This window comes from Onychostoma macrolepis, chromosome 20 (genome assembly GCF_012432095.1).
Source record: "Onychostoma macrolepis isolate SWU-2019 chromosome 20, ASM1243209v1, whole genome shotgun sequence".
Classification (NCBI taxonomy): Eukaryota; Metazoa; Chordata; class Actinopteri; order Cypriniformes; family Cyprinidae; genus Onychostoma; species Onychostoma macrolepis.
In genome coordinates, this window is record NC_081174.1 from 14,769,066 (window position 1) to 14,796,704 (window position 27,639).

Here is a 27,639-nt window from a genome sequence, read left to right on the forward strand (position 1 = left end):
TCTCCTGCACCACACCGTTACAGTAACATTGTGAAATATTATTACAGTTAAAAAAAAATCGATGCAATCTATTAAACCTATCGATGGTCGATTAAGCAGTTTCATTTTGGCATGTGTGTGGCTCATGCGCAAAACACGTGCAAGCGGCTGTGAGTGACGGTGAAGGGGCTGGATCTTACACAAAATAATTTACTAATGCACAAACTACGCTTTTAATGTGATCCAAACTTTAAAAGTACATTAAAACAGATACAATACAAAGTTCTTTTGTATTGAAATGTAGTAATAAGTAATGTTTAATTATAATTTCTCTAGATAATTGTTTCATATCGGGCACTTCGCTTTGACAGGGCTGTGGACGCGAGCAGGACAGATATATTAATTCCTACAACTTGTTAATTCGTTCCTATGACATATTAATTTGTTCCCTAGAAAACCCATGATTTAACTGAAATGCGGGAACAATTTAAGTCATAGTAATAAATTCTTAATTCATGGCCACAAAATCTCTCATTTGCCCCCACATGTTTACCACAGTAGGCTATGCGAAAACAGTGATTAAAAGTGAACAACAATAAAATAAACCTGCAAATCTAGAGGGTGAGACAGTGAGGATTTGGGAAAAGAAACAATAAATATTATTAAGTTATTATTAATATTATTAAATTATTAAATAAAGTTTTGCTGTAGCACCGCCGGTGGTTTTAGAAGCGGATCACTGACCTCGTGTCACAGCCCCACGCACCGTTGCGTTTGGGATCATTTTATTTTAAATCCCGATAATGTCAATTGCAAACATTGCGTTGGTGTTTTATCTGGTGTTACACCGATTATGCCCCTTTTTACAAGATGTAATATTGGCCTTGGGTGTCCCCAGAATGTGTCTGTGAAGTTTCAGTACAAAATACCACACAGATCATTTATTATAACAGCTGGAAAATGTCATTTTTGGGGTGTGTCTAAAAAAAAAAAAAAAGAGCTGATTTGGAGTGTATGGCTTTAAATGCAAATGAGCTGCATATTCCCGCCCCTTCTCCAGAAGAGGGCATCGCCTATACGTCTTTCTGCATTGCATATCTACAGCAGTAAACACCTGGTATAAGCAACATAACTGAGAGCGAGAGAAATGGTGTTCAGCTGTACATATGGGAAGTCAAATGCACTGAAAGTGGGACGAAACAGTGCGAGAGAGAACTAATCTCACAAGCACGGCGCTGATCAGTTCAAAATACTTAATGAACGCACACAAATATATGGTTAAAACGCTAAGCACTATAACGACATGACTTTCACAAAGGAGTCTGGAGTTATACATGTATTTAGGTAGATTTTGAGGCGCATTACCATGAAAAATTAATGCAATGCAGAGCTGTCAATCAACCCCCGTTGCCCCGCCCCCTCCGAAATGTGATGTCACACTGCGGTGACAGTCAAAACGGCAGGCCTAGTGAGACTGACTTGGTTTAAAGGGGATTAAAAAATGAGGAGTGGGTGGATTTTTATCATTGTAGGGTGGTTGTGTTCACACACTGTCAACACACATTAATGTCCAAACACCATGTAAAAGTGGATTTTGGCATAATAGGTGCCCTTTAATTTTATTAATTATTATATTAATTCATAATGGTATGTTTCATTGATTCCCCCCGCCCCCCCTACATTTATTAATTACTTTTTAAAGTAATTTAAAAGTGGAATATAAATAATACACAGTATTGAAAGTATTGTTATACAGCAGGGTCATTTTTTGCACACAATTACGCACACACTGACCTGCGGCTGGTCTGACAAGTGTGGAATGGGTTTCATCTCCGTAAACTCCAGAGATTTGTACTCAGTGAGCTGAATGAAACTGCTTTGATCAGGTATAAGGAGGCCATTTCCAGCCTGATTGATGAAATGAGTGCTATACTCCCAGACGGTCTACACCTCACTGCATTTCCCTCAACCGCTCTGTATGCTCCTACCACACATAATCGCTGCCTTTACAGAATAAGACCAGGCTCTGTGGTCATAAACCTCATCAAATCTAGTATCTTCCTCCAGCTTTGTGTATAATCCTTAAGATAGGGAAGCCCTTACTCTGAGAAACTGGACAATTAGTCCAAAACCAACCATTTTTGCCAGTGTTGTTCTAGGAGAGTCCTAGTTTCTTTTAAGAGCTCCAACATTAACATTGGAGACCTGGATGGTGTTGTGACGCGATCAAACAATGGTCCACATGCCATCTAGATTCTGTAATGTTGAGGTTGATTAGCCATTCTTGACAGCACACGTCTTTGTTTTGTCTTTCTTGCACAGAATTGTTTTGGGGATTTTAATTGTTTTATTTTGTGGTTTGTCTTTCTGAGTTTTGTACTTTTAATTCTAATGACCTGCTATGGTGCAAAGCAGTGACCTGTGACATTCTTATTGAGTGTATTTCTGTTCTGATGAATTATATGTTAGCCTACATCGTGTGTGTGTGTTCATGAAGTTTTATTGCCATCTGATTGTTTACACTCCTCCTTCCGCCTTGTCTTTAAATGTCCTCTGCAGACTAAATGGATGAGTGATGCCATTTTTCCATTTTTCAGGACTTTCCTCTGGTTTCTGTCTTTTTGCAAACTGATGGATTACAGTATTTAATTCTAGTGTTGTGGTGTGTGTGTGTGTGTGTGTGTGTGTGTGTGTCTTAAAAGGATAGTTCATCTAAAAATCAAAGTTCTGTCCTCATTCACTCATTTATGACCTGTATGAGGAAAATTATAAGACTTGCTTGTTGCATTTATACTAAATATATTTTATTATATACATATGCAATGGGGACTGGAGATGTAATTCAAAAAGGATCCAAAACACCATTAAGATATCATAAAAATTGTTCATATGACTCATAGACTATATTCTAAGTGTTCTGAAGTCATACAATATCTTTGTGTCGGGATTTAATTCATTATTCACAGAAAGTCTTGTCATCTCCAATTCTTCTTGATACATTCCTGAGAGAAGTGATGTATGTTTCATTATTTTGAGTCATTTCTGTTCAATGATTCATATATCTTGTTCACAAAACTGGAATTAATGATTCATTCGCGAATCAGATTGGTTTGGTTTTCAAGTTTCGAAAACGTACTGACTCAATGTAATAGTGGTTCTCAAGTTAATAGCTTATCATCCATGAATAATGGCTTAAATTTCATTGTCTTCTTGTTTCATTGTCTCACCTTTTATGATACTTTTATCCATTCATTGTGATTGCATTAACAAATAAAAACCAGAACATTCTTTAAATTTCTCCGTTGTCTTTAATTGAAGAAAGCAAGTCACACAAGTTTGAAACGACGTGAGAGAGAATACTGTAAATAATGAAAGAATTATACATTTTTGGGTGGAGGATCATTTTAAGAAGGGAGAAACCAATGAACGTACTATTAAGTTATAACTTTTATTACTTCATTTTATTATAATTTTAATAGTAATTTGAATGAGCTTTAGCTCCTGGCCTAATTTAGAGGAGTCCAGCCTTTCCTCACTTACTGACATCATGCTTATATACGCAGACCTTATTTTTGGCTGGTTGTAACCTCTTGATAGCGAAGGGTCTTCTTAGGGTGCTCTTTTTTTATAGCCCTTCTTATAAAAGGCTTCAGGCATCAAACACACACACATCAACAACATTCCTCCAGTGGTGTGCCCACAACAACAGTGCCCCCTCCCCATAAAAGGCCCCATCTCCCACTATCTTACCCCAGAGTCCCTGCTGCCCTGAGGGCTGTAGAAGGGCTCCATTGTGTGGAGAGAGGCACCTGGTTTTGATTAGTGCCAAACTTGGATACACACTCTCTCACACACTCACACAAACACACACACAGCAGGGTCTGCTCCCTCTAGAGGCCCATCTGGAGTTCATTTCCTGTCAGAGACAGCAAGCCATTACAGGCGTGGCCTGGTAGCCTCTTGTGATTGGATAAGAGACAAAGGGTGGGGCGAAACTGCACGGTCATTTCAATTATTGGCTAATGAGACCTTTTTTTCTTTCATTTTAGGAATTTTGTGCAATTTTGAGTGTTTACATCACACACATTTTAGAATTTCTTGAGAGTGAAACAGTCAGCTTCTGAAAGTAAAACTCCTGTTCATTTTTTCCATAGGGGAATAGATTTTGAACGACAACTTATAAACGTGTCTGTAAAAGACAGACCTTCTGTGAGCTACAAGGCTGTTAATCAATGGTATATGCTTTTTTAAAAAAACCATCATCCTGCAGCATTTCAGCTTATTTTTCAAATAATTGTATTTAACAGCATCTCTCCTGGTACAGAACTACATTACACATGATTCTGTATAGACTGAAGAGAATTCTCCACCAACCAGAGAATCATCACGAGTAAATTGTTTCTTTCTTTCTTTAAAGCCATTAGGCACATAGTCTGGAACCTTTGTGTTTTTTCCAATTTTCAAATACTTTTTTGCTTCAAATAAATAAATGTTTTAATTGGTTTGGCTCGGCTTATATCTCATAACAAAGACTTCTTTGAAAACTCTATATGAGAAAAATACTCCTGGAACCAAGGCCCCTGAAAAAGTGAACGGAAGCTTTTACGCTCGATTCTAAAATGGTCAATTTCCCCTCAGAGATCTGTTAATCTTTAGGGCTAAAATGATTACCGCTCAGACCAGTGATATTATCACTCGAATAATGCAGATTTAGTTTTGTTTACATTGTTTACCAAAGCTTTAACAGTTAAGTGAAACAGAATTATACTTAATGAATATAATCCTTAATGGCGACAGTGTGGTGATACGACTTAAGCTTAACTGTAACCCTGTTTATCAGTAATTGCAGCTAATTTTTTATTGCAGCATGTAGCGACAATAGGGCTCCATTAGCTAATTGTGGTTAATAGCAGCAGTAATGCATGGGCAGGCGCCTGCTCTCTTAATAATTGTTTCCTATAGTTATCAACCACACAGGCCTCTTCTAGAAAACAAGCCAAAAACTTGTACCTCACACTGACAGGTTTTTTTTTATATACTAAACTTTAGCAAAACTAGCCGCCGTTTTAAAGAAATACCACACCACATTTTATTGCTTAAACTTCTTGTTTTGGTTCATTTGGGTTTCGGTTTATTAAGACAGGAAAAGAGACTCAAGGGGTGACAGTATTTTATGTTATTTTGAGGCTTAAGACTTTATTTAACGCTATAAAACCAATATGCTTAGCATTCAGCATGCTGCCTTTACCACAAAGTAATTTCTGTCTACATAATGTGTTCCTTAAATCTAGGGATGTCAAAAGTATTGGCACCTCAGTATCAAGTCAATATTAAAATAATCTTTGTACTGTTATTATGAATTGAGTTCTGCATGTGTGGTGGCTGCTTTCATATACAGTGTGTTAAAAGCTTCTCAAAATGCTTGTTTTTGTGAGGTAAACAAAGTAAACAAAGATACTTGACTTGATGGTTGTTGTCTTGAGGATTGCAGTAAAGAGAAAACTTTTTTAACTACTTACTTTTGCTTAAGAACAGGATATTTTTGTGTCTTAACAACGCTAGATCTGGTTAAATATGCTTTTGTTCATGTACATTTTCAACAACCAGCAACTTGATTTCCTGTGCCCCTTACGACTGAAACCAATTTTACAGTGATCTCTTAGATCCTATGTGGTGTTGAAAGTTATTGGCATTTTGATTTCAATGCATAAATGCAATTGTAGTAGGAGTATCCAATTTTTTTTTGAAAACCACATGTTACCAAACCCATGTTTTTTGTGGCCAAGTTCTTTCTTCAGCCAAGATCTCATTTGGTTTTCAGATTTTCCTGCATACTTCGTGAATTGATTAATCTGAAGGCTTCTAATGTTAGGATTGGGTGGAGAGAGAAAATGGTTCTCTGCGGACTGAGAGTTTAGTTTTTCAAATTTCTTATACTCCTTACTCTACTTTGTCAAGGAAAACCCCTGGACACTATTAGGGGAAATAACGTCTCAGATCACTACGTCAACAGCTGTAAATTTAAAATCTGTGCATTTTTCTCCTGAGTGTGTTCACATGCTTGTGTTCACATTCTTGTGTTTGTGTCTCAGCAGGTCACTTTACTGAACAGCCCAATTAGGTGAGCATGACCCTCATGCAGATGTCAGGTGCTCTAAAGAACACAAACACAGACCATTAGGGCCCTGGACGTAGAAGAAGAACTTTTAAAACACACCACACACACTTTACACTCAGACAAGTATATATACACCCATTCATTCAAGTGACAAATGTTCACCTAAATCTTTTAAAACACCTCCCCAGACATCTTTTAAACAAGCTAAACAAAAACTCTACCCTGTACTATCCCATCTAATACTAATGTGAAGAATTACTAAGCAGTTCAAGGCTCAACAATAAGAGTCCCGTTGGCCAAAGGTCAATGTGAGAGAGTTTGGGTTCAGTTAGCAGAACTGTGACTTGCCTTATCGAGTCTTCACTATATGTATATTTTGAATAATGTGTATATATATATATATATATATATATATATATATATATATATATATTATTATTATTATTTATTTTTTTTTTTTAAATCATATACATGCATTTTACTATACAGACTATATAACATTTGGATTGTTATATAACTGTGATATTCGGTTCTGAATTTTGTTTGGTTGTCAACTTTTGTAGTGTCCTGTGTAATTATATCTGTATAATTTCCAATTATTATTAATAATAATTATAAATAATATTTATAAAATAATTATCAAATATGAAATAATATAAAAATTATAAATTAAAAATGGCGAATTTAAAAAAAAAATGTAATTTTATATTCTTATGCCACAAATTACAAATTCAAAATATAAATTGAAAATGTTTGTGTAAGTACCAGTGTGTATAGGGACAAAATGTTAGCAGGGCAAGTACAAGTTGGAACTACAGAAGCTGAAAAAAGAAAAAAAAAAAATCAGGATTTTAACTACCGGGTGTGTTTTTCCCTCTTCCTGTGGTTGTGTCCTAGCTTGCCTTGACTACCAAGTGAGGTAGTCAAAAAACAAATAGGTGCATGACAGCCCTGGCACCTTTTATCCTTTCTAGCACAGAGTCATGCGAATGCATTTGAGTGTCCTTTTATGTAGTTTGTGAGGTCAGATGATGTTACGGTCCATTACCAATCAAAGATGTTATCTCTTACTATCATGATGCAGTGACAACATCATAAAAGAATTCTCTTTTTCGTGCTCTCTTTCTCTGTATCTCCCTCCATCTCTGTCTCTCATCTTTCTTTTACCAGTAAATGAAATAGAAAAGAGAACGCCTAAGCTCTGTTTCACAAATATTTGGGCTAAGGGTTCCGCATGGTTTCGATTTCAGAATGTCAAAGGATAAAAATGTGTTTTGTGGTAGAGGCTGGTGTGAGTCACGTGCCTTTGAGGGAGTTTGTCTTGTTTCTCTTGATTCGCACTCATTGTCAGACACGGATCTGGGCTTTGATTCAGAAACAAGAACAAGACAAGATACGGTGCTTATGTTTGTTCATCTCCTTAGCAGAATTACTGATTGCAATGTCCGTTGACGAAGTGTTTTGTCATTTTGCACATTCTCAAGTTAAGTGATGATTTATATGTGTAATGTAATTTATGTTACACCATGATGGTCTGTTCTCTTATATGATCATCTTGTTGATGCCTGTGTCTTTGTTTTAAGATTTCATGGATTTTCTGATCATTCTTTACCATCTACTTTGCACAGGTCTCCAAAATTCCTGAGCGAACCCACATAACCCGCATAATAAAAATTGGCAGCCACTCCATCATCGGAATTTTGACGGTTGACTTACCAGACCCACTTCCATTTCTGACAGAATTGGATTGTTTGTTTTTAATGACCTTTTCCTAAAAGAAATTTATAGATTCACAACGGTTCCTCTCACAGAGCTGTTTCTTTTTAAATGTATATCCTTTCGTTCATGGATTGATGCATCACAGGTGTGACTCAATCCGATTCCAGTCAATGTCCTCCCTGCATTTCCAGGCCTGATTTAGAATGATTATGTTCAATGGAGAAAGAGTGAGTCCCTCATATCCTGGCGGTCTGGCTGGGAGGTTACATGGTGCACAGATCTGAATTAGCCCGCTGGGGTTCGACTTCCTTCGGCTCTTTGTGTTCCCCCAGAAAACAGTCCAAAACTTCTCAAAGTCATGAGAAAAAAAGGACATTAAATAAAAAAAAGGACATGTTTAAGTATATGAATCTAAATTGTAATCTGATCAGAGATCAAAACGGAGACGTTTGAAAACGATGGCGTGGTTGCCCACATTCTCTCTGCGTATCCTTGATGACCTTGTAAACAATAACAGAACGCTCTGTATTGTACCCATAAAGACGTATGGGTTGATCCCCCATTCAACCGCTCCAAGCACGCAGACGCGTCCGCGATCTAAAAAATAGGGATCTACCTATATTTTATTTTATTTAAAACGCCGTTTTAAAACGAAAACGCACCAGTGTAAACGGGGCCTGAGACTCCGTGTTTCAGTGCTTTGGAATGTATTGTTTGGTTGTCATTGTACTCTCAGGCTCAGAGGGAGGATTTTTTAGTTTTCAGATATGAGATTCTGAAGCAAGGCCAGTTCAGCTCTCTCCAGAGAGAGAAACCGTGTTTGTGTTGGGCAGAACAGCTCTGCTGAGCTCAATAGGGACGCTTTTTCATTGCAAATGAAATCCATCCTCAAGGTTATTAGATTTTGGAGGTTTCTAATACACACAAGCACGCAGTCATTCTCAGACACACAAAAACACATCGATGTGTATCTCAACAGTCTGTCCTCATGTAAACCGAGCAGCTTTTCCAGTGAGCAGAGTTGAATTTGTTCTGATGTCACCTCCTGTAGACAGATGGCATAACAGAGATATCATTTGAGGAAACTTTTCAGGTCATCTGCACTTAACCTTGGTTGGGCATAAATATTCCCATTCTCTATGTAGGGCAACTTGAAATGCCTTGAAACTACTTAAAATAAATCTAAAATAAAACTTAAAATAAATCTAAATATAATATACAGTAAATAATTGGGTAGCACTTTACTTAAAGCCTTTATGTATAATGCATTATAAAGGGTTATTAAAGGGTATAATGCATATAATTATATATAATTATTATAATTATTTAAAATGTGCATTGTAATGCATTATATCTTGTCCTAAATAATTATAAACTAATTTAAAATGCATTGTGTAACAATGAATTGATAAGTATTATAATGTATTAACTGTGGTTACAGTTATTGACAAGATTGTACAATGCGTTATAAGGTGCTTTACAGGCATAATTAATGCATTAAAACTACTTTTATAATGCATTATACTGTACACAAAGGCTTTAAGTAAAGGCTGTAAGTAAGTGTTACCAATAATTGTGTTATTATGTGACACATTGTATTAATTTGAATGTATTGAACACACTATTGTTCAAAATTTTGGAGTCAGTAATTAGTATTATTTATTATAATTTTTTTTAAGAAATTATGACTTATTCAGTAAGGATGCATTAAATTGTTCAAAAGTAAAGACATTTAAATTTGTTACAAAAAATTTCAAATAATTGCTTTTTTATTTTCTATTAAGGTATAAGAGAATCTTGAAAAAAAGCATCACAGTTTCTGCAAAAAATAAATAAATAATAATAATAATAATAAGCACAACTGTTTTCAACATTGATAATTAAAATAAGAAATGTTGAGCACCAAATCAGCATATTAGAATGATTTCTGAAGGATCTTGTGACACTGACACAAAATTACATTTTAAAATATACGTTTTATATATTTTTTTCAATTATAATAATATTTCACAATATTGCTATTTTTACTATATTTTTGATCATATATATTCAAAAAATCAGTGATTGTAAACTTAGTCCTACTTAAACATGTGGTATAGTTTATTAAAAGGAACTTTTTTTCTGTGCCATTGTAAAAGGTTTCCTTTCCCTGTTGGGTTGGACAAAAAAAATTGATTGAACCTCACTTTTTTTTTTCAGAGGCATCAACCTAAAAATGCCATACCTATACTTATTGTTTCATATTATGCTGTGATGTGAGAAAATGTTTTAACAAAAAACTTCAGCTTTAAAAGATATTTTTGCCATCTCATCCACAAATTTGCTCAGTAACCGTATTAGGTATTAGTTCATGGTCAGATCGAGTAATTGCTCCCTTCAGACCTAATTTTTTAAAGAATATAACATACGCAGAATTGGAAAAGCCTGCGGTGGAGGTCTCTGACATAATGATTGATCATGTCATGGAAATAACTATAGCAGAACTTTGTAATTCCTGCTGGATAAATGTCACAGCTGTAGTTTGATAGATGCGATGCTACATTTTTAATAGTCGTAATAGTGCTGATGAATGTCTTGTCTCTGCTCTGCAGGCCTTGGGGGATTCGGACCTGGCAGAGGTTCTGAAACAACTTCTTCCCCTCATAAAGTCCAGTGAGTCTGGAACAGGTTCAGACTCTAGTGAGCTGAGTGTGGATGATCTTCTGGTGCTGCTGGTCTATGTGTACTCTATGGCCAAGGAAGCATGTCCGGGTGGTACTGATGAGGAAAAACATGTTGAGAAGGTGGAAAATGAGTTGATTGGCGCACTGACACTCCGACTCACCCGGCAGACCTCATTAAGCCCTCTGCTGCTGGAGATCACAGGTAAGTGGTGGAATACTAGTTCAACATGATCCCAGCACCCTTAGAATAAAGCAGTAATGTGTAGAGACAACTCTAAGTCAGTCATTTGTGGGTTGATGAGAAGGGTAGATTACTAATGATATACTGTCACATTATTGTCACTAAGTTTCCACATCACTGAGTGACTTTTCATGAAGCTGTCAAGCCCAATCTCAGTGTAGCACACTAGTGATTAGTGCCAAAACATTTAAACAACATTAAAACAACCACCAGCACAACCGCTGCACAGCTGCTCTGACCTCTCCACTTCACAACTACATACATCAGTGGAACAAGAACAGCACTGCTCGCCTGTAATGGGACTCTGACAAACCAGCCCCATTCGCCCAAGCCGCTATAAGTTGGAATCATTCTATGTCTCATGACACACACGTACATAGACAAGGATATATCAACCTTTGGACATGTCCTGAGGTGTGACATGCAAGATTTTGCTAATTATTTTATGCATGTAGATTCTATGAGCTCATATTATTGAGAGACAGTATACATGTACATCTACATGTACTGTAGTATTTGTAGAGATGCACAATATATTGGTACCATATCAGTTATATTAAAGATTGGACAACTTAAAGGGATAGTTCACCCAAAAATGAAAATTCTGTCTTTAATTACTCACCCTCATGTCGTTCCAAACCTGTAAAACCTTTGTTCATCTTCAGCACACAAATTAAGATATTTTTGATGAAATCCGAGAGTTTTCTGACCCTGCATAGATAGCAACACAACTGACATATTCAAGGCCCAGAAAGGTAGTAAGGACATCGTTAAAATAGTCCATGTGACATCAGTGGTTCAACCTTAATTTTATGAAGCTACGAGAATACTTTTTGTGCTCAAAGAAAACAAAAAAACTTTATTCAATAATTTCTTCTCTTCCATGTCAGTCTTCGACACGCGTTCATGAGAATACCATGGAATGCAGCTTTAAAATTGAAAGAAATAAAATAAAATAAAAATAAATAATGGGTGCTGAAAATTCAGCTTTGCTGTCACAGTAATAAATTAAAATTTTAAACTATATTAAAATGGAAAACAGACAGTCTGTTTTCAAAAAGAAAATGTTAGCAACCCAAACAGTAGGGTACACATGCATTTAATCAATTTAATATCACACCCCACAGAGTGAAAGAGCATTTACCTAATAACCGAGAAATAGGGATGTTGCCTAGTGGGTAAACATTTGGGCAGGTAAAAGATGATTAATTGTCTTGTTGCTAAACTAAAAACAAATATTAGTTAAAATAATACAAGTTTGTTTCACCAAGATATTATTTATGTCTTTACTTTTTTGTATCGAATGAAATAGAAGTTTATTAATGATGAATTTAATGATTGATTTTTTTTTTTTTCCTCAAAAAGTGTTTCTGACATTGTGTGTGCCTTAGAATTTGGCTAAAATTATTGGAACATTTGACATTGGAACATCAGCTGAGATTACGGCTCTGATGCCTTAAAATTTTCCCTCTGTAGGCAGCTCAGTAGGTTTCATGGTTTCAGCATGTGTCAGGTTGTTGTCCATCGTTTACTGTACTGTGTGTTACTTTGGAGGGAGAGTGAGAGAAAAGATGAATGAAAACTGGGTCAGAGAGAAGTCAGGATTATATGAAATGGATGGAGACGGTAAAGTGATCGAGTTAAGATGAATGGAGGGAAACACCTCTGCCTTCTGTCTTCTTTTGTCCTCAGGAATACGCACTCACCACCCTCACACTCCATCAGTCACACACACACACACTAACAGACTGCTCGTTTTTAGGGTGGAATCCACTTCCAAAGTAAAAGATTCAAATCTTTGATTTACTTTTTCCTCAAACGTTCTCCTTTCCCTTTTTTCTCTTTTTTTTTCATGCTCTCGCTCTCGGTTTGGTGACAGCTGATGGAAGCCATCTGAATCTGTGACCCATATGAGAGCCTGTAAACCTGATTCGGCCTGATTTGTGACGGCAGGAATGAACTCTGTACACTCGCTGCACTTCAAACCAACTCATTCCCGAGGCTTTAGTTTCTTAGTCATTTTTGCTTGCCGCCTACATAATGTTGTGTATTCAAGGTTACATGGAGGTTCCTTAAAAGAGTGTGTGCCGTGCATCTTTTGAAACATGACTACAAGTTCAACTTTTCCATGCTTGAGGGCTCTGCTCTGTTTTTGTGTAAGTGTGTGTATATAAGGTTTTACTCCTGTGATGATTTGATGTTGTACTAAAGTGAAATTCAAAGTGCCTATTAGGCTGGTGGACACACCCTGAGAGAGTCGCCATCAGCGCGGCCTTCGAAAGCGTGTAATATAGATGCTTTGCCGCAGTGGTCAGACTGGCGTGTGGTCCTCCATCTTTACCGTGTCGTTTCAAATCTGTGCGTGTGTGTGTGTGTCAGTGTGGTTGGAATCAGGGTTTTTAAGTTTTATGAATGTTTCCGTACCTGTGGGATTCAGAAAGGGACAAGCTGGCATGATGCAGCATTGCGATTGTTGGAAAATATGTTGTAACTTGAGTATAAATGAGCATACGCTTTCTTGAGCTTAAAGTTCCATTAAGAAATAAAGCTATGATATTATATAGTATTATTTATTTAATAGTAATTTTATTTTATAAAGTGTATGTGTGTAGTTTGCTGTCATCCTAATACTATGTAATAATAATAATAAAAATAATTATATTAATAATAATAATTTAGCAATAATAATTAAATAACACACAAAAAATAAATACTATATATATTTCGTTTTAATGAAGAATGCTTTGCTTCTGTAACAATATTCTATGCATTCAAAGTTAATATTAAATATAATATTAGAATGAATATTAACTTTCTTCTCCTTGCTCTTTCATTCTTGTCTTTCTGTTCTTCTCTTGCATTAATGAAGAATGCTTTGGCTCTTGCTAACTTCCTGCTCTGCTCGGCTGAGGGGCCCCTCGTTCCCTCTCTCTGTCTTTTAAAGCGTATGACTCTTTCAAACACAGGACTGCCAATTACAGTGCCAATGCACACCAGGTGTGTCCAGGAAAATGTATGACCGCTCATTGACAGTTATTTGTAGGTTTTAAAGGAGTTTCTGAGCATATGAATGTTTACGTGTGTGCCTGGACGCACTTGTGATGAAACTTCTGCCATATGTTTTCACCATCAGTGTAACAATCAAATTATTTAACAATGAAAGAACGTGCAGCTGTGGCTGGTGTTCTTGTACCAGTGCCGTGCATGTGTTCAGTGAAATATATATTGATTGTGACATTCGGCTCAATTAAATTGGTCAGAATGGAAAGCAGGCTCGACTTGAAACCTGGTCGCTATGGGAACGAGCCTCTTACGCACACACACACACATGAACTCAGCCCTGGTCAGCATGGGAACCGCTCTGCTCGAACTCTCATTTTAAATCCGCAGAAAATCATCCGAGAAAGAAACACACACAGTCATAATGAAACTCACCCACACACATCTCAAACTCAGAGAGCTTAAATAACAGGACATACACCCCAACATAAATACACAGCAGAGAAGCCTGTCTGAGCAAACATACACATACAGAGGGTGAGATAAGTTAAAAACGCACTCAAAGATGCGTTTGCCTCCTCAGTGGAGGTGGATTACAGAGCGTCACAATTACAGAGGGGCTGATGCTGTAAGTGCTGGTGTAACCTTCACTGCTGTCTTTCATTATCTGTGCCGTCCTGTTTACCAACATCAGCTGCCCATTCTGTCTGTCTGTCTGTCCGTCATTCTATCTATCATTCTGCCATTCTATCATACACTCTTTTTATCTGTCTGTCTGTCTGTCTTTCTATTTATCATTCAATTATTGTTGTCTATATATATATATACATATCCATCCATCTATTTGTCATCTGTCTGTCATTCTAGAACATTTTATGTATCATTCTGTCATTCTGCCTGCCTCTCTATCTGTCGTTCTATATCTCTACCTGTCATTCTAGCTATTACTCTAAACATTCTATTTATCATTCTGTCATTCTGTTGCTCTTTCATTTATTTATCATTCTGTCTTTCATTCTACTTATTGTTCTGTCATTCTATTTACCTATCTTATATATATTTATCTATTTATTTATTTATTTATATTATGTAGCTGTCTTCTGTCTGTCCAACTGTTTGTCATTCCATCCATCCATCATCCATCATTATATCATTTTATCTTCAGATGACTTGATTGTTTATTTCCTCACAAAACTAGAAAACTATGAAAAAGCTGCAGCCTAACAAAATATTAAATGTTGTACTGTTAAATGTAAATATGTATTATTGTTAAATGATTATTATATATTAATATTATTTTATCTTAAAAATAAGATATAGATATATATATATATATATATATATATATATATATATATATATATATATATATATATATATATATATATATATATATATATATATATATATATATATACAGTACCCTCCAAAGTATTGGAACAGTAAAGACAAAATTGCTCTGTTGGCTGTTGAGTCAAGACATTTACAAATATGATTAAAAGATGAATATGAGACAAAACTACAGAATGTCACATTTTATTATTGGGTGATTCAACACACAGATGTTTTACCAGCTAAGAAGTTCAGCACTTTTAGAGTTTCATCCCTCTATCTGATGTGAGCATAAGTATTGGAACAGTTGCCTCACAGGTCTTTCTAAGTGATCAGCTGTGTCCTGTTGCATTAATTCTTCAGATATTAAAAGCAGGGAACGTGTCGTATCAGTTATATCCATTACTTCTGCATTCTGAATCTTGCATTCGATGATGACACACACAAACCAGGATGAAGATGAGGGAGCTGACTTTGAGAGAAAAGCAAGCAATTTGGATGCTAAAAGAAAAGGAGGAAGTCAATTAGAGCTATAGCAAAAACAAAGGGCATGGAGAAATCAAGAGTTTGGAAACCACCAGCGACACAAGCAACCAACAACTACCTGATCGGCTGAGAAAACAACAGTAGTTGATGACAGACAAATCATAAAAGCTGTGAAAATGAACCCTAAAAGACGTGTCTGTAAAATCACCAACAACTTCCAGAAAGCTGGGGTGATGCTCTGACAATTTACGGTCCTCAGGAGACTTTGACACAGAATTACAGATGCTACACAGCAAGATACAAACCTCTGACCAGCTCCAAAAATAGAAAGGCAAGATTAGAGTTTGCAAAAAAGCACAAAGGTGAGCCAGAAGAGTTTTGGAACTGTGTTTTTGGGCCGATGAGACAAAGATGAACCTTTATCGAAGTGATGGGAAAGCAAAAATGTGGAGAAAAAAGGGAACTGCAATGATCCCAAGCATACAGCCTCATCTGTAAAGCATGGTGGAGGTGGTGTCATGGCATGGGCAAGCATGACTGCCTCTGGAACAGGTCCTCTCAACTTTACTGATGGCTTAATGTATGATGACAGTAGCAGAATGAATTTGGAAGGGTACAAAACCATCTTGCCTACCAATATTCAAGAAAATGCCACCAGATTCATTGGGAAGTGCTTCATATTGCATCAGGACAATGACCCAAAACACCCTGCCAGTTCAGTCAAGGAATTTATAAGGGCAAAGAAATGGAAAGTCTTAGATTGCCCAAGTCAATCTACAGATTTTAATCTGATTGAACATGAATTTCACCAGCTGAAGAGGAGAGTAAAGGCAGAAACTCCCCAAAACAAGCAACAATTGGAATTGGCTGCATTAAAGGATGGGAAAAGTATTTCAAAGGATGAGACCAAGAGTCTGGTGATGTCTATGGGTCACAGACTCACTGCTGTGATTGTGCGGCAGGGATCTGCAACTAAATACCAATACTTATGCTCACATCAATGAGTGGAATGAACTCTAAAAGTGCTGTTCTTTTTATTTGGTAAAACATGTATGTGTTGAAACAGCTAATAATAAAATGTGACATTCTGTAGTTTTGTCTCATATTCATCTTTTCATCATATTTGCAAATGTCTTGACTCCACAGCCAACAGAACAATTTTGTCTTCACTGTTCCAATACTTTTGGAGGGCACTGTGTGTATATATATATATATATATATACGTATGTATGTATGTATGTATGTATGTTTTCATTATTGGTAATAAAAATAGGGCTGTGCAGGGACTCAAATTAATAAATTAATAGTTTTTTGAACCAAATGACCTGATTCACTATAATGATTGTCTGCTTATCCATCTATCCGTCTGTATAACTACATATTGTGCTTGAGATGGCAGTCTCCACTTTGTTTCTTCTGTGAGTTTGATGTACAGCAGTGCAGGGGTGTTTGCTGCACCATGTTATTATGATGTTATTGGAGTTCAGCGCTGTCATCACTGAAGCCTTGTGGCTTCACAGAGCAGCGGGTGGAGAGTCAGAGGTGAGGCTGTAAAGTTCCTCCAAACAGAGAGAGGTTGAGGAGCAGATCAGAACTGAGAGAGGGATGAATTCACTAGAGGATGGATAGAAATCGAGACAGAGGAGTGTTCTCACTCCTGTAGAATGTGAATGAGAATGTGTCTGACTCTAAATCTGGCTCTAATTGTTGTCAGTAACCTATGTATGTGTGTGAGTGGGTGTTTGTCTCTGCTTTTAATTAAAGCACAAGTCTGTTTATCTAGGAAAATGTTACCATTTCAGTCTTTCATCATAGGAAACAAGTTATTTAGTAGAGTTATCCACAGCCAAATCCACATGTGGTACCTGGACTATCACTACTGCTATGAAACAAGAGAATGTTACTGAAGGAGGTGTTGACTTTCTGAAAACAGTGCGATGGTGTGCTACTGTGTCTGTTTATAGAACTGGACGAGCCCCGTCAATAAATAAAACTTTGAAGACTGTTTATAGAGCGGTATTGTCTGAATTAGGAGCTGATGGATAGCACATGAATCACAGACCTTATTTCAGAATGGCTCAGTGCTTTGAACAGTGAAGAGTAATAGTAATAGAGAAGAGTCTGTTCTTTGTTATGGTTTATGATTTATGATATTGAATGATATTAATGTCTGCTGGCCACGTCAAGGTTTAAAGTCAGCATAAAAGACGTGGTAGCAGCCCAGGTATTTCCAAGTGATATATGATGTTTTATTTTATATCAGTGATTTTATCCATTGAGAACTCTTTGGATTATGAAAAAGTGTCTCTAATAGGTGGTTGAAGGGGAGGGGTTGAAAAAAATGTATACTTATATACAGCATGATTCAAAAGATGGAGCAATTTATTACATTTTGACTCTTTGTAGAAGAGTGGCATTAATAGGAAATTTGATTTAGAAAGTGATTAAAAATGGTTATTTTTAATAAAATTTACAAAAAAAGGGACAAAATGCAAAAAAAAAAATCTTTTTTTTTTTTTTTTTGAGATTTTCATTTATTATTTTTACTGCCACTGCTTACAGGAAATTGTTATTTTAACAACTAAATAATGAATAACTGTTCAAAATATTTATTTGATAACTGTTATCTTGTAATTTATTTGCTTTTTATTGTTTTATTTTAAACTTATTTACACAAAATAATACCGAAATTTAATATCAGCAATTTTATCAATTATTTTGTCTGGCCATGACATTAAAGTAACTGTCCTGTCAGTATCTGCCCGAATTTCAATATTGCTAAATTTCTATCAGTGTTATAAGGTTTAGCTTTTGTGTAGGACAATTTCCAATGATATAATTCATTCATTATGAATGATCTAGATATGTGCCAGCTTTATTTGTGTGTTATGAGGAGGCAGAGAAACAAAGTATCTGTCAGCAGAATTATTAATACACTTATAAATACATGTATAATTCATAATTACACACAGACATATTTTGAAAAGCAGTCAAAACAGAAGTAAACACATACAGTATGCATGCACAACTGTTCACACACATGTACAGTACATGTAGAAGTGTCATGCATGACCTGAATGTGTCCCAGCACATAAACACATGCACATAATCTCTCTTTCGCAGTGATTTAACTGCACATACATACAGGGAAAAAAACTTAAATCCCACTTCATCCTTTCAGCCAGGAGTGTTTCATCCTTCACAAATATACATGTTAAAACCAAATACACACACTAGTACAACTGCATCTGCACTAACACATTCACATAGTACATAACAGAAAAAAAACAAAAAAAAAAACAATTGTTGAGGTTATTTTTTTCTATATCTTTTACCAATCATTGTGGGAACCAGGCAGCAGGGATCGTGTTGGGAGGTCTCTCTGGAGATGAGGGATATGAGTGTGGCCTCATACAGTAGAGTGGATGTTTTGGTTTGTTTGGGTGAGCTATCAGATATCATATCATCTAATGATGTGTTCCTTCTGTATCCATTTTCATCCCTTATGCGAGACAAAATTCAGATCTGTGTGAATGTCGTTGACATTAGTCAAAAAACAACATTAACAACAAAATATTTATTTAATAATCATGCAATGAAGACTAAGGCAATAAAACAATTTATAGTTGTAGTTTAAATTTGATTACTTTTGTAGTTTGTAGCTCTTTCTGAACATGCAGTACAATGAATTTTTGGGCTTTTATTATGCTTCTCATTTGTTCTACTGGTTATAAATTGTTGCTATTTTCATTTTATTACTGAACATTTAATACTTAAAGAATTATTTGAGAATTGAGAAATACTCAAAAGCTACATGTTAACTGATTGAATTGCTTATGTATAGGTTTCTATGTAAGTACTAGTACTTCTGAATGGGTTGAGGCTGGGATTTAGTGCATTTGAAGTGAAAGTTCTTGATGAACATATACTATGTGTGAAGAGCATTCACTCAGTATCGTTATCTCATTTTTGACCAAGATGGCTTTTAGGGGCTTTTGCATTGGAACTCTTCATTCATATATATATATATATATATATATATATATACACACACAGTATACACACACATAATGACAGTAGTGGTTTGTACAAACCAGTTTCTACAGAGGAAATTAGCAGCCATGCTTTAATTTGAAGGAAATTAAAAATCTCTTTTTTAATTAAAGGAAATGAAACACTCCTCAGCTCCAGGACAGGAAGCACAACCAGACAAGCTTACTGATTGGAGGATTTCACCACTCGTATCATCCAATCACAATTTGCCTGCAGGATATTTCAGTAACGGTTTAACTGTGTGTGTGTGTGTGTGTGTGTGTGTGTGTGTGTGTGTGTGTGTGTGTGTGTGTTTGTGAATACTGTATGTTCATGAAGGAAGTAAAAGTCTAATAAATGCAGTTAGCACTTATTTGTGACAGGAAACCCTGCAGCTCATAAAGAGGCTTTAAACAGTAATCATAGCTGCAGGGGTCACTCGTACTCGACAGACAAACACGAGCGAGGGGACAGTCCCTGCCGTCTTACTTGCAGCCAAACACACGTCCACATTCTTTCTAGTCATATCACTCCTTTGGGAATGGTTGAGATTACTTACTCACAATCCACCACACTCTCTCTAGCTCCATTTGTCCTCTCTTGGGGTCTGTCCTGCTTGCCCTTAACGCACGCTTGTGCATGTCTGTCTCTGTCTGGGTCACTGCAGAGATGCAACTTTTTTCCCTCCCGTCCTCTCTCCATCTCTCTGCGTGTCAACAATTGTTCTTTCATTCTCCAAAATATTGCATTGTGTTCATTGTTATGCCGCTAATAGCTGTTTCGATTTGTATTTTGTTTTTGTTTTTTTTGTTCTGCTTTGTGCTTTTATTTTTTATTTTGTTTTGCTTTTTGTTCATTTTTGTTGTATTTTTTTGTGTTGTTTTGCTTTCTTTTGTTTTGTGATTTGTTTTTGTTTTAATGATTTGCTGTTTTTGTCCTTTTGTTTCAGTATTAAATAAGGAAAGATTTTTTGTGACATTTATTAGTTTAGATTTTTTCTTTCCTACTAAAATCACTGAATAACAGCAGAAACAACAATCAGTCTACTCACATAATACTGTTTACATGGTTACTTTTGTCTCTCTGCTTGTGGAATTGAATTCATTATCTGTGGCAGGCTTTTTAATGCTGCTGTAATGTGAGGAATTAGCAGTGAAAATGGTGAGCTTTCTTAATCATTTTTGGTTTTGGTGAAATCAGTGTTGGTTTTTATCGCTCTTTTGTTCTGGTCGTTCAGATGTGTGTGTTCGAGTCTTACGCAGCGCTGGGCTCCAGATGGAAGGCCTCCCATTGCTCGACGTTGGCCGGGTCATTTCCTGTTTGGAGGTCTGGTGTTAATCAAGGCCTGAGCCAGGGGGAACGGCCCCTATATTCAGCTCTTCACTCCACCACACTAACTCTGTCTTTTCTTTCTCAAGCCTTTTTGCCATCTCCTTCTTTCTCTCCCTGTCTTCTTTGTTTCTCTGCAGGGGCCAATACCCCTCTCTTTTTCTACTTTCCCCCAGGTTCTTCTCTACCATCAGCTCTTTCATCTTTTCTCTAGATCCTTCTTGTCTTATATTCTTTAACTTTGTTTGAGTTCTTGATGACTGTGTGGATTGTGTATTGATGGTTAATGATTAGTTATCAATGTTCAGTGGTTGATTAGTATTTAGTTGATAACTGCCATCTCTTGTTCACTAATAATGGCGTTATTTTTCATATTGAGTCTTATACTTCACTACATACATAACATAGTCCAGCAGAGATATATTGATGGTACCCTGTGGAATCGGCACAATTCATGCAGTCTCTGGGCTCTAGGTACAAACTGCTTTTTTAACCCTCTGATGCTCTTTCGATGTCCTGTTTAATTATTCAGGATGTGGTGTTACATCTAAACCATCTTCTGTTGTGTGTCAGCCACGACACAAGGATACGTTTTCTACGTGGATTTATGCTTTGATTTGAATGCAAACAGCGCATCCCTATGTCACGGCTGACACAGAAGAGCGTATGCATTTTGCGTGCAGCGATACTCTCCAAAATGGAGCTACGGTGACACCGAATTGTTGAATAAAGTCGTTATTTTTGTTTTATTTCCTTACAAAAAGTATTCTCATTGCTTCATAACATTACAGTTGTAACACTGATGACAGATGGAGTATTCTGATGATGTCTTTAAGACTTTTCTGGACCTTGACAGTGTCATTTACTTGGCAGTCAATGGGACAGTCACAAGCCTCCCCGTTTTCATCTAAAATATCTTAAATTGTTTTCTGAAGACAAACAAAGCTTTTACAGGTTTGGAACGACATGGGGGTAAGTGATTAATGACAAAATTAAAATTTTGGGGTGGAGTATCCCTTTAAGGCATGATTTATCCGTTCTCTGGCTTATTTTTGGCTTATTTGGGGCCTCCTCATCGTTTCCGCCATAGGAATTATTTGGAAACTGTGTGAACTTCCCATAGGTAATGGGTATGGATGGAGAAACATGTTCCTCTCATTCATAATAATTGATATACCCTTGATTTCTGTGGTCATTTAATGGTGTTTCATATCTATGTTAGAGGCCTGTTCTGCCTCATTCTGGTGAACACATACTTGATGTCCATTTTTCCTGTTCTCCGTCTCTCTATCTTTCCCTATAGCGTCCACTCTTTCTGTCTTTTTCTTTCTTACACAATATCTTTCATTCTTATCTTGAGCAAAATGTGGTCCACTGCCTTGCCTTCTTCATGCTTCTGACACACACACACACACGCACACACAAGGTCATCTTCACCCTTTGATGCACAGAGCTGCTTTCCATCAAGGGCCATGTGTGTGAGTTCACCACTTCAGCTCTGATAGTATGTATGCCCCACATACATACAGACTTCTCTTTCTTCTGGGTGTCTTTTAAAGTATAGCTCTGAGACATTTGCATCAAGCTTGCATTTCCAGTTGTGCAAGTCCATAACCAGGTAAATTTATCACTAATGAATATGTATCACCTTCTGTACTCATATCTTGTCACTTCTACAGTGTCAATTGATTTTTGTCGGTTTGATTTTTGATGTTTTCTAAGGCAAGGACCAGAATATTAAATAAGCAATCACCTAGAACACCTTAGCAACCACAAGTTCAGTGATATTTGAACTCCTCCACAGCTTTAAGGTTCTCCTACCCACCATATTCTTCCATCATCACAAACATCACATAGAGGTGATCTGTGACCTCTGCTCCATTGGATAGACTAAAATATCCACCCTGAAACCTGTGTGCTTTATTTTGTTCTATTTTGAGCTCATTTTTTAATTTCCTCTGCATTCTTAGTGCTCCCTAATCCAGCCATACATCCACTTCATCCTTTCTGCCTCCTCAGCCTGCAAAATATGCTTCTCATTTACTCCTGTCCTGCTTTCTCCTCTCTCTCACTCACTCATCTACTGCTTTTCTGGTTCTCTGCCTTTCCTGATTACAACTCTTTTGTGCTCACCGTCCATTTTTCTCATTTCCTGTTGGAACGTTGAACTCTGAGCTAAATCTCTAGAACAAACATACACATGCTTGCTTGTAGTTTTTATTTTTTTTATTTTTCTGTCCTATTTGACACACACAGAGAGATTCACAGTCCTGTGTTTCTTACACATCTGCGGCTCAGGTGTGAATGCAGGGCCCTTAAGAGGCAAGACTCACTTTTTAAGTTTACTGTAAATGGTTGCACCATCTACTGTAGAAAAATCTGAAATGGTGTGCAACCAACATTTACAGTGTGATATGAAACATAAAGCCAGCATTATTGTTTATGAGTTAAATGCATCAATTCATAATTTGAGAATATAAACTTAGTATATAAACTTGCATCAATTGTAGAATTTGATAATCGATTATTGCATATAACATTGCAAATTAATCATTGAAATTCATTCTGCTTCGTTTGCCTTTCTGTTCTATTCATATTTGTGTATCTCCATTTGAGCAAAATGTTAATTATTGTGATTCTCTTGCTCAGTTATGATGTATAAACACAATGTTTATATTCTGGAATATAGGAAGAATTTATTTGGAATTGCAACTGCTTAATGTTTTTGTGAAACCCCATTTTTAAAAAATGTAATAAATAAAAAGTTCAAAAGAGCAGCATTGATTTAAAATCTTTTGTAACATTATAAATGTCTTTATTGTCACTTTTAATCAGTTTGATGTAATAATTTTAAAGTAATAATGTCTTTAAAAAAAAACTTCTGAACTGTAGTCTACATATAATCAAAACTTTAGTAGTCAGTAGTATGTACTCTGCACATTCTCTCACACTAAATGCAAGTAGTTGTGTGTTTCTATTCAGCACACAAACACTATCTAGAATACACATCCGCTGTCCAGATCTCTATCCAGAATCTCTCTGGCAGCACAGAGTCTGGGACACTGTCCTCTATTGTCCAGTACTGTCAGTAGAAACACTTTCCCAGGGTGTGTGTGTGTATGCGCGTTTTTGTGAAAAGTCAGGACATAGATTTGTATAATGACAAAGGTATGACATAGGTATTACAAGGTGAAGGTGACTTTTCAGGACATTGACCCATGTCCCCACTTTTCAAAACGCTTATAAATCATACAGAGTGAGGTTTTTTGGGGGAAAGTTGAAATGCACAGTCTCCTGTAAGGGGTAGGTTTAGGTGTAGGGTTAGGTGTAGGGCAATAGCACATACATTAAGTACAGTATAAAAACCATTACGCCTATGGGATGTCCCCACTTTTCACAAAAACGAACGTGTGTGTGTGTGTGTGTGTGTGTGTGTGTGTGTGTGTGTGTGTGTGTGTGTGTGAGTGACACTTTGTTGTGAAAGAAAGTTTCACACTAGCCTCCAGCAGAGCAGTCTGTCAGATCATCATATACTCTATGCCATGCTGTCATATGCACAAACACAACTGTGTTACATTACGCATGACTCATGGGGGGGTGAGCATTAATCTTGTTTTTTTTTTTCTCTGGTTATGAAATCTATTTAGGGTTATGAAATCTATTTAGCAATTTAGGGTCCTATGAATTGAAACTTCAAATGAAACGCATTGTGCACTGGAGATTTATGGCCTGGATTTGTGCATTTGTGCTTCCATTAAGCAGACTAAAGACACACCAGCAGCACATGAATTACAAGAGTATTAATAATGTTATGAGTGTACAGTGTGGTCCAAAAGTCTAGGAACACTAGTAAAATACTATTCATTTAGTATATGTTTTTCATTAGGAGTTACACTACTGTTCAAAAAATTTGGAATCAGTAAGACTTTATTTTAATTTTTTTAAGAAATTAATAATTTCGTTCAACAAGGATGCATTAAACTGATTAAAAGTGACATTAAAGACATTTATGATGTTGCAAAAGATTTCTATGACAAATAAATGCTGTTCTTTTGAACTGTATATTGATCATAGAATCCTGAAAAAAACCTAAACAATGGTTTCCCAAAAAAAAATGTTAAGCAGCACAACTGTTTTCAACGCCAATAATATTAAGAAATCTTTCTTTGGTTACAAATCAGCATATTAGAATGATTTCTGAAGGATCATGTGACACTGAAGACTAGAGTAATGCCTGCTGAAAATTTTCTGGTAAAATAAATAATAATAAAATATGTTAAAATAGAAACAGTTATTTTAGATTGTAAGGTTTGGAATGGCATGAGGGTGAGTAAATGACGACAGAATTTAAGTTTTTGGGTCAACTACATCAAATGCACTGTTAATATTATGTAACATTGAGGCCTGTATCATTCCATTTACATAACCATGAACATATATACTCATTATGTTTCTTCCATTCTCTCAAACACATTCACACGCGGAGGAAAGATCAAAGTTTAATCGTGTCTTTTCATCAATCAGGCCTCGTGCGTCTCTATCTGTCCTCCCCGAGCTCATGAATTAATGACTCTCGTCTGAATATGCTGCTGAGGCTCCATGATTCATCTGCTATGTGCTGCCGACGCTCGCAAAGGCATTTTCACACATTTTACTAAGAAAATAGATGTGGTTGCCCTCTTATTTTCATTTGCTCTTTCCATCTTTCTATTTCCCTCTTGTGGAATGTGTGTCTCCCTCACCATAAAGATTTACCACCAGCTCTCCTCATTAAAACTCCCCATTGATTTGACAAACACTTGTATGAAGCTCAATTCAATACTTTTGTTTCTGTAATAACTCATGGCGTGTGTTGGAATGCTGATTGCAGATGCCATATTTATGAAAAAATGTAAATACAAGAAGCCAATTAGTTCCCTTTTTGACTTTTTGGAATTCTTTCCACAATATTTTACGCAGAGACTGAAATGATGGGGATTGTTGTGCATTCTCAGACGTTGTGTGCAGTAAATAATCTTTAAACAGGAAATGGTATATCACCCATTTGGTATACAGTAGGTCGCTGAGCAGCCTCTCTCACTCAGTGTGAATGGGTGGAGAGAATAGTATTTGTGAGAGACGCACTTACCTGAGGTGAGATGAATCCTGTAATTCATGGGTTTGTGAAGTGGAGTCTGTGTGGCTGTGCACATAAGTGCAATAAATGTAGTGGAGGATGATAAAACGCATGAAGGATTGAACACTCACACTGCTGCAAAATACAATTAGATTATATCAATAAGTTCACCTTCTGGTTACAAGCTGTCTATTTGAATTTTTTTTTTTATTATTATTAAATCTTTTTTGGTACACTACCTTTCAAAAGTTTAGTAGAGTCAGTAAGATTTTTTTTATGTTTTTGAAAAATCTCTTATGCTCACCAAGGCTGCATTTATTTGATAAAAAAAAAATAATAATAATAATAATATTTACAATTTAAAATAAGAGGTTTCCATTTTAATAAATTGTAATTTATTCTTGTGATGCAAAGCTGAATTTTCAGCATCATTATTCCAGTCTTCAGTGTCACATGATCCTTCAGAAATCATTCTAATATGCTGATTTGATGTTCAAGAAACATTTCTACTACTATATACTACTATATACTTACATTTGAATTAATCATTTGGTACAATGCACTTATTGTGTACATACATGTTTTTACATTGTACTTATATTTTTAAAAATACCTATATGTAATTACATCTGTAATTAATTTCTGTAATTATATTTATAATTACACTGTTGACCCACCCTTAAACCTACCTATACCACCAAACCTGTCCCTAACCTTACCCGTATCCCACCTCAATAGCAGCAATACTGTTTTGCAATACAGTATGAACACAATAAGCCACCTAATATAAAGTGTGACCAAAATATGAATCGATGAGATCTAATTTTCTTGATCATGTGACATCTCAGTGGATAAATTCTCCTGGATATTCTGTATTTCAGTCTCAATTATATCAGTTTTTTTTAGTGAAGCTAAAAGTGAATACGGGTTCATGTTGTCTTTTAAATACTAATATGGATATATGTTCATTTGGTGTTTAGTAACCGATATGACTAATCCATATGGTAATACATTCACACATACTCACTATAACACTCATGCTCAAGGGTCCATCTCGTGTGGACTGAGGGTTTGTGTGTGGTTTGGTTTGGCAGCAAAGCAGAATTTCATGCTGGATCATTGGTGAAATAACTGTAAGTCATGCCAGAGTCTCATCCTACAGAACAGCCCTGTGAAATACTGATGACAGCTCACTAAATACACTTCATGTCTTACTCCAGAACACACACACACACTTATCTAAGGAATGTATATTTATTTTATTTTATATAATGTTATTTTATTATAGCCTACTCTTTTATTTTTTTATAACACTTTATATAAAAACTGAAAAATATTTAATTTATTCATGGATCATTTTTCCATTTAAGGACTGCCCTGTATGTTATAACAGGGAGGTTTTGTCAGCTTCAGCTCACTTCTGGAGACAATTTTGTCCCCTAAACTAAGTAAACACAAACACGCAGAGCCCTTGCTCATGTTCATATATCATTTGAGGTAGCAGAGGTCATCGTAGCATACACATTCATATGCACACATATCTCTTATGAAAACTCAAGTGCGGTTCAAGTTTCACTCATGAACATTACGCTCCGAGCCAAGCCAGAGGTTTCAGCCTCAGATC

At 36.1% G+C, this 27,639-nt stretch overlaps 1 protein-coding gene across 1 annotated transcript in view; it reads left to right on the forward strand.

The window, feature by feature from the left end:
* scfd2 (sec1 family domain containing 2) overlaps positions 1-27,639 on the forward strand; it is a 131,993-nt gene that overhangs the window by 60,064 nt on the left and 44,290 nt on the right. The window contains exon 5 of the mRNA XM_058755614.1: positions 10,408-10,681. Within this exon, the coding sequence (XP_058611597.1) occupies positions 10,408-10,681 (274 nt within the window). The remainder of the gene's footprint in view (positions 1-10,407; positions 10,682-27,639) is intronic.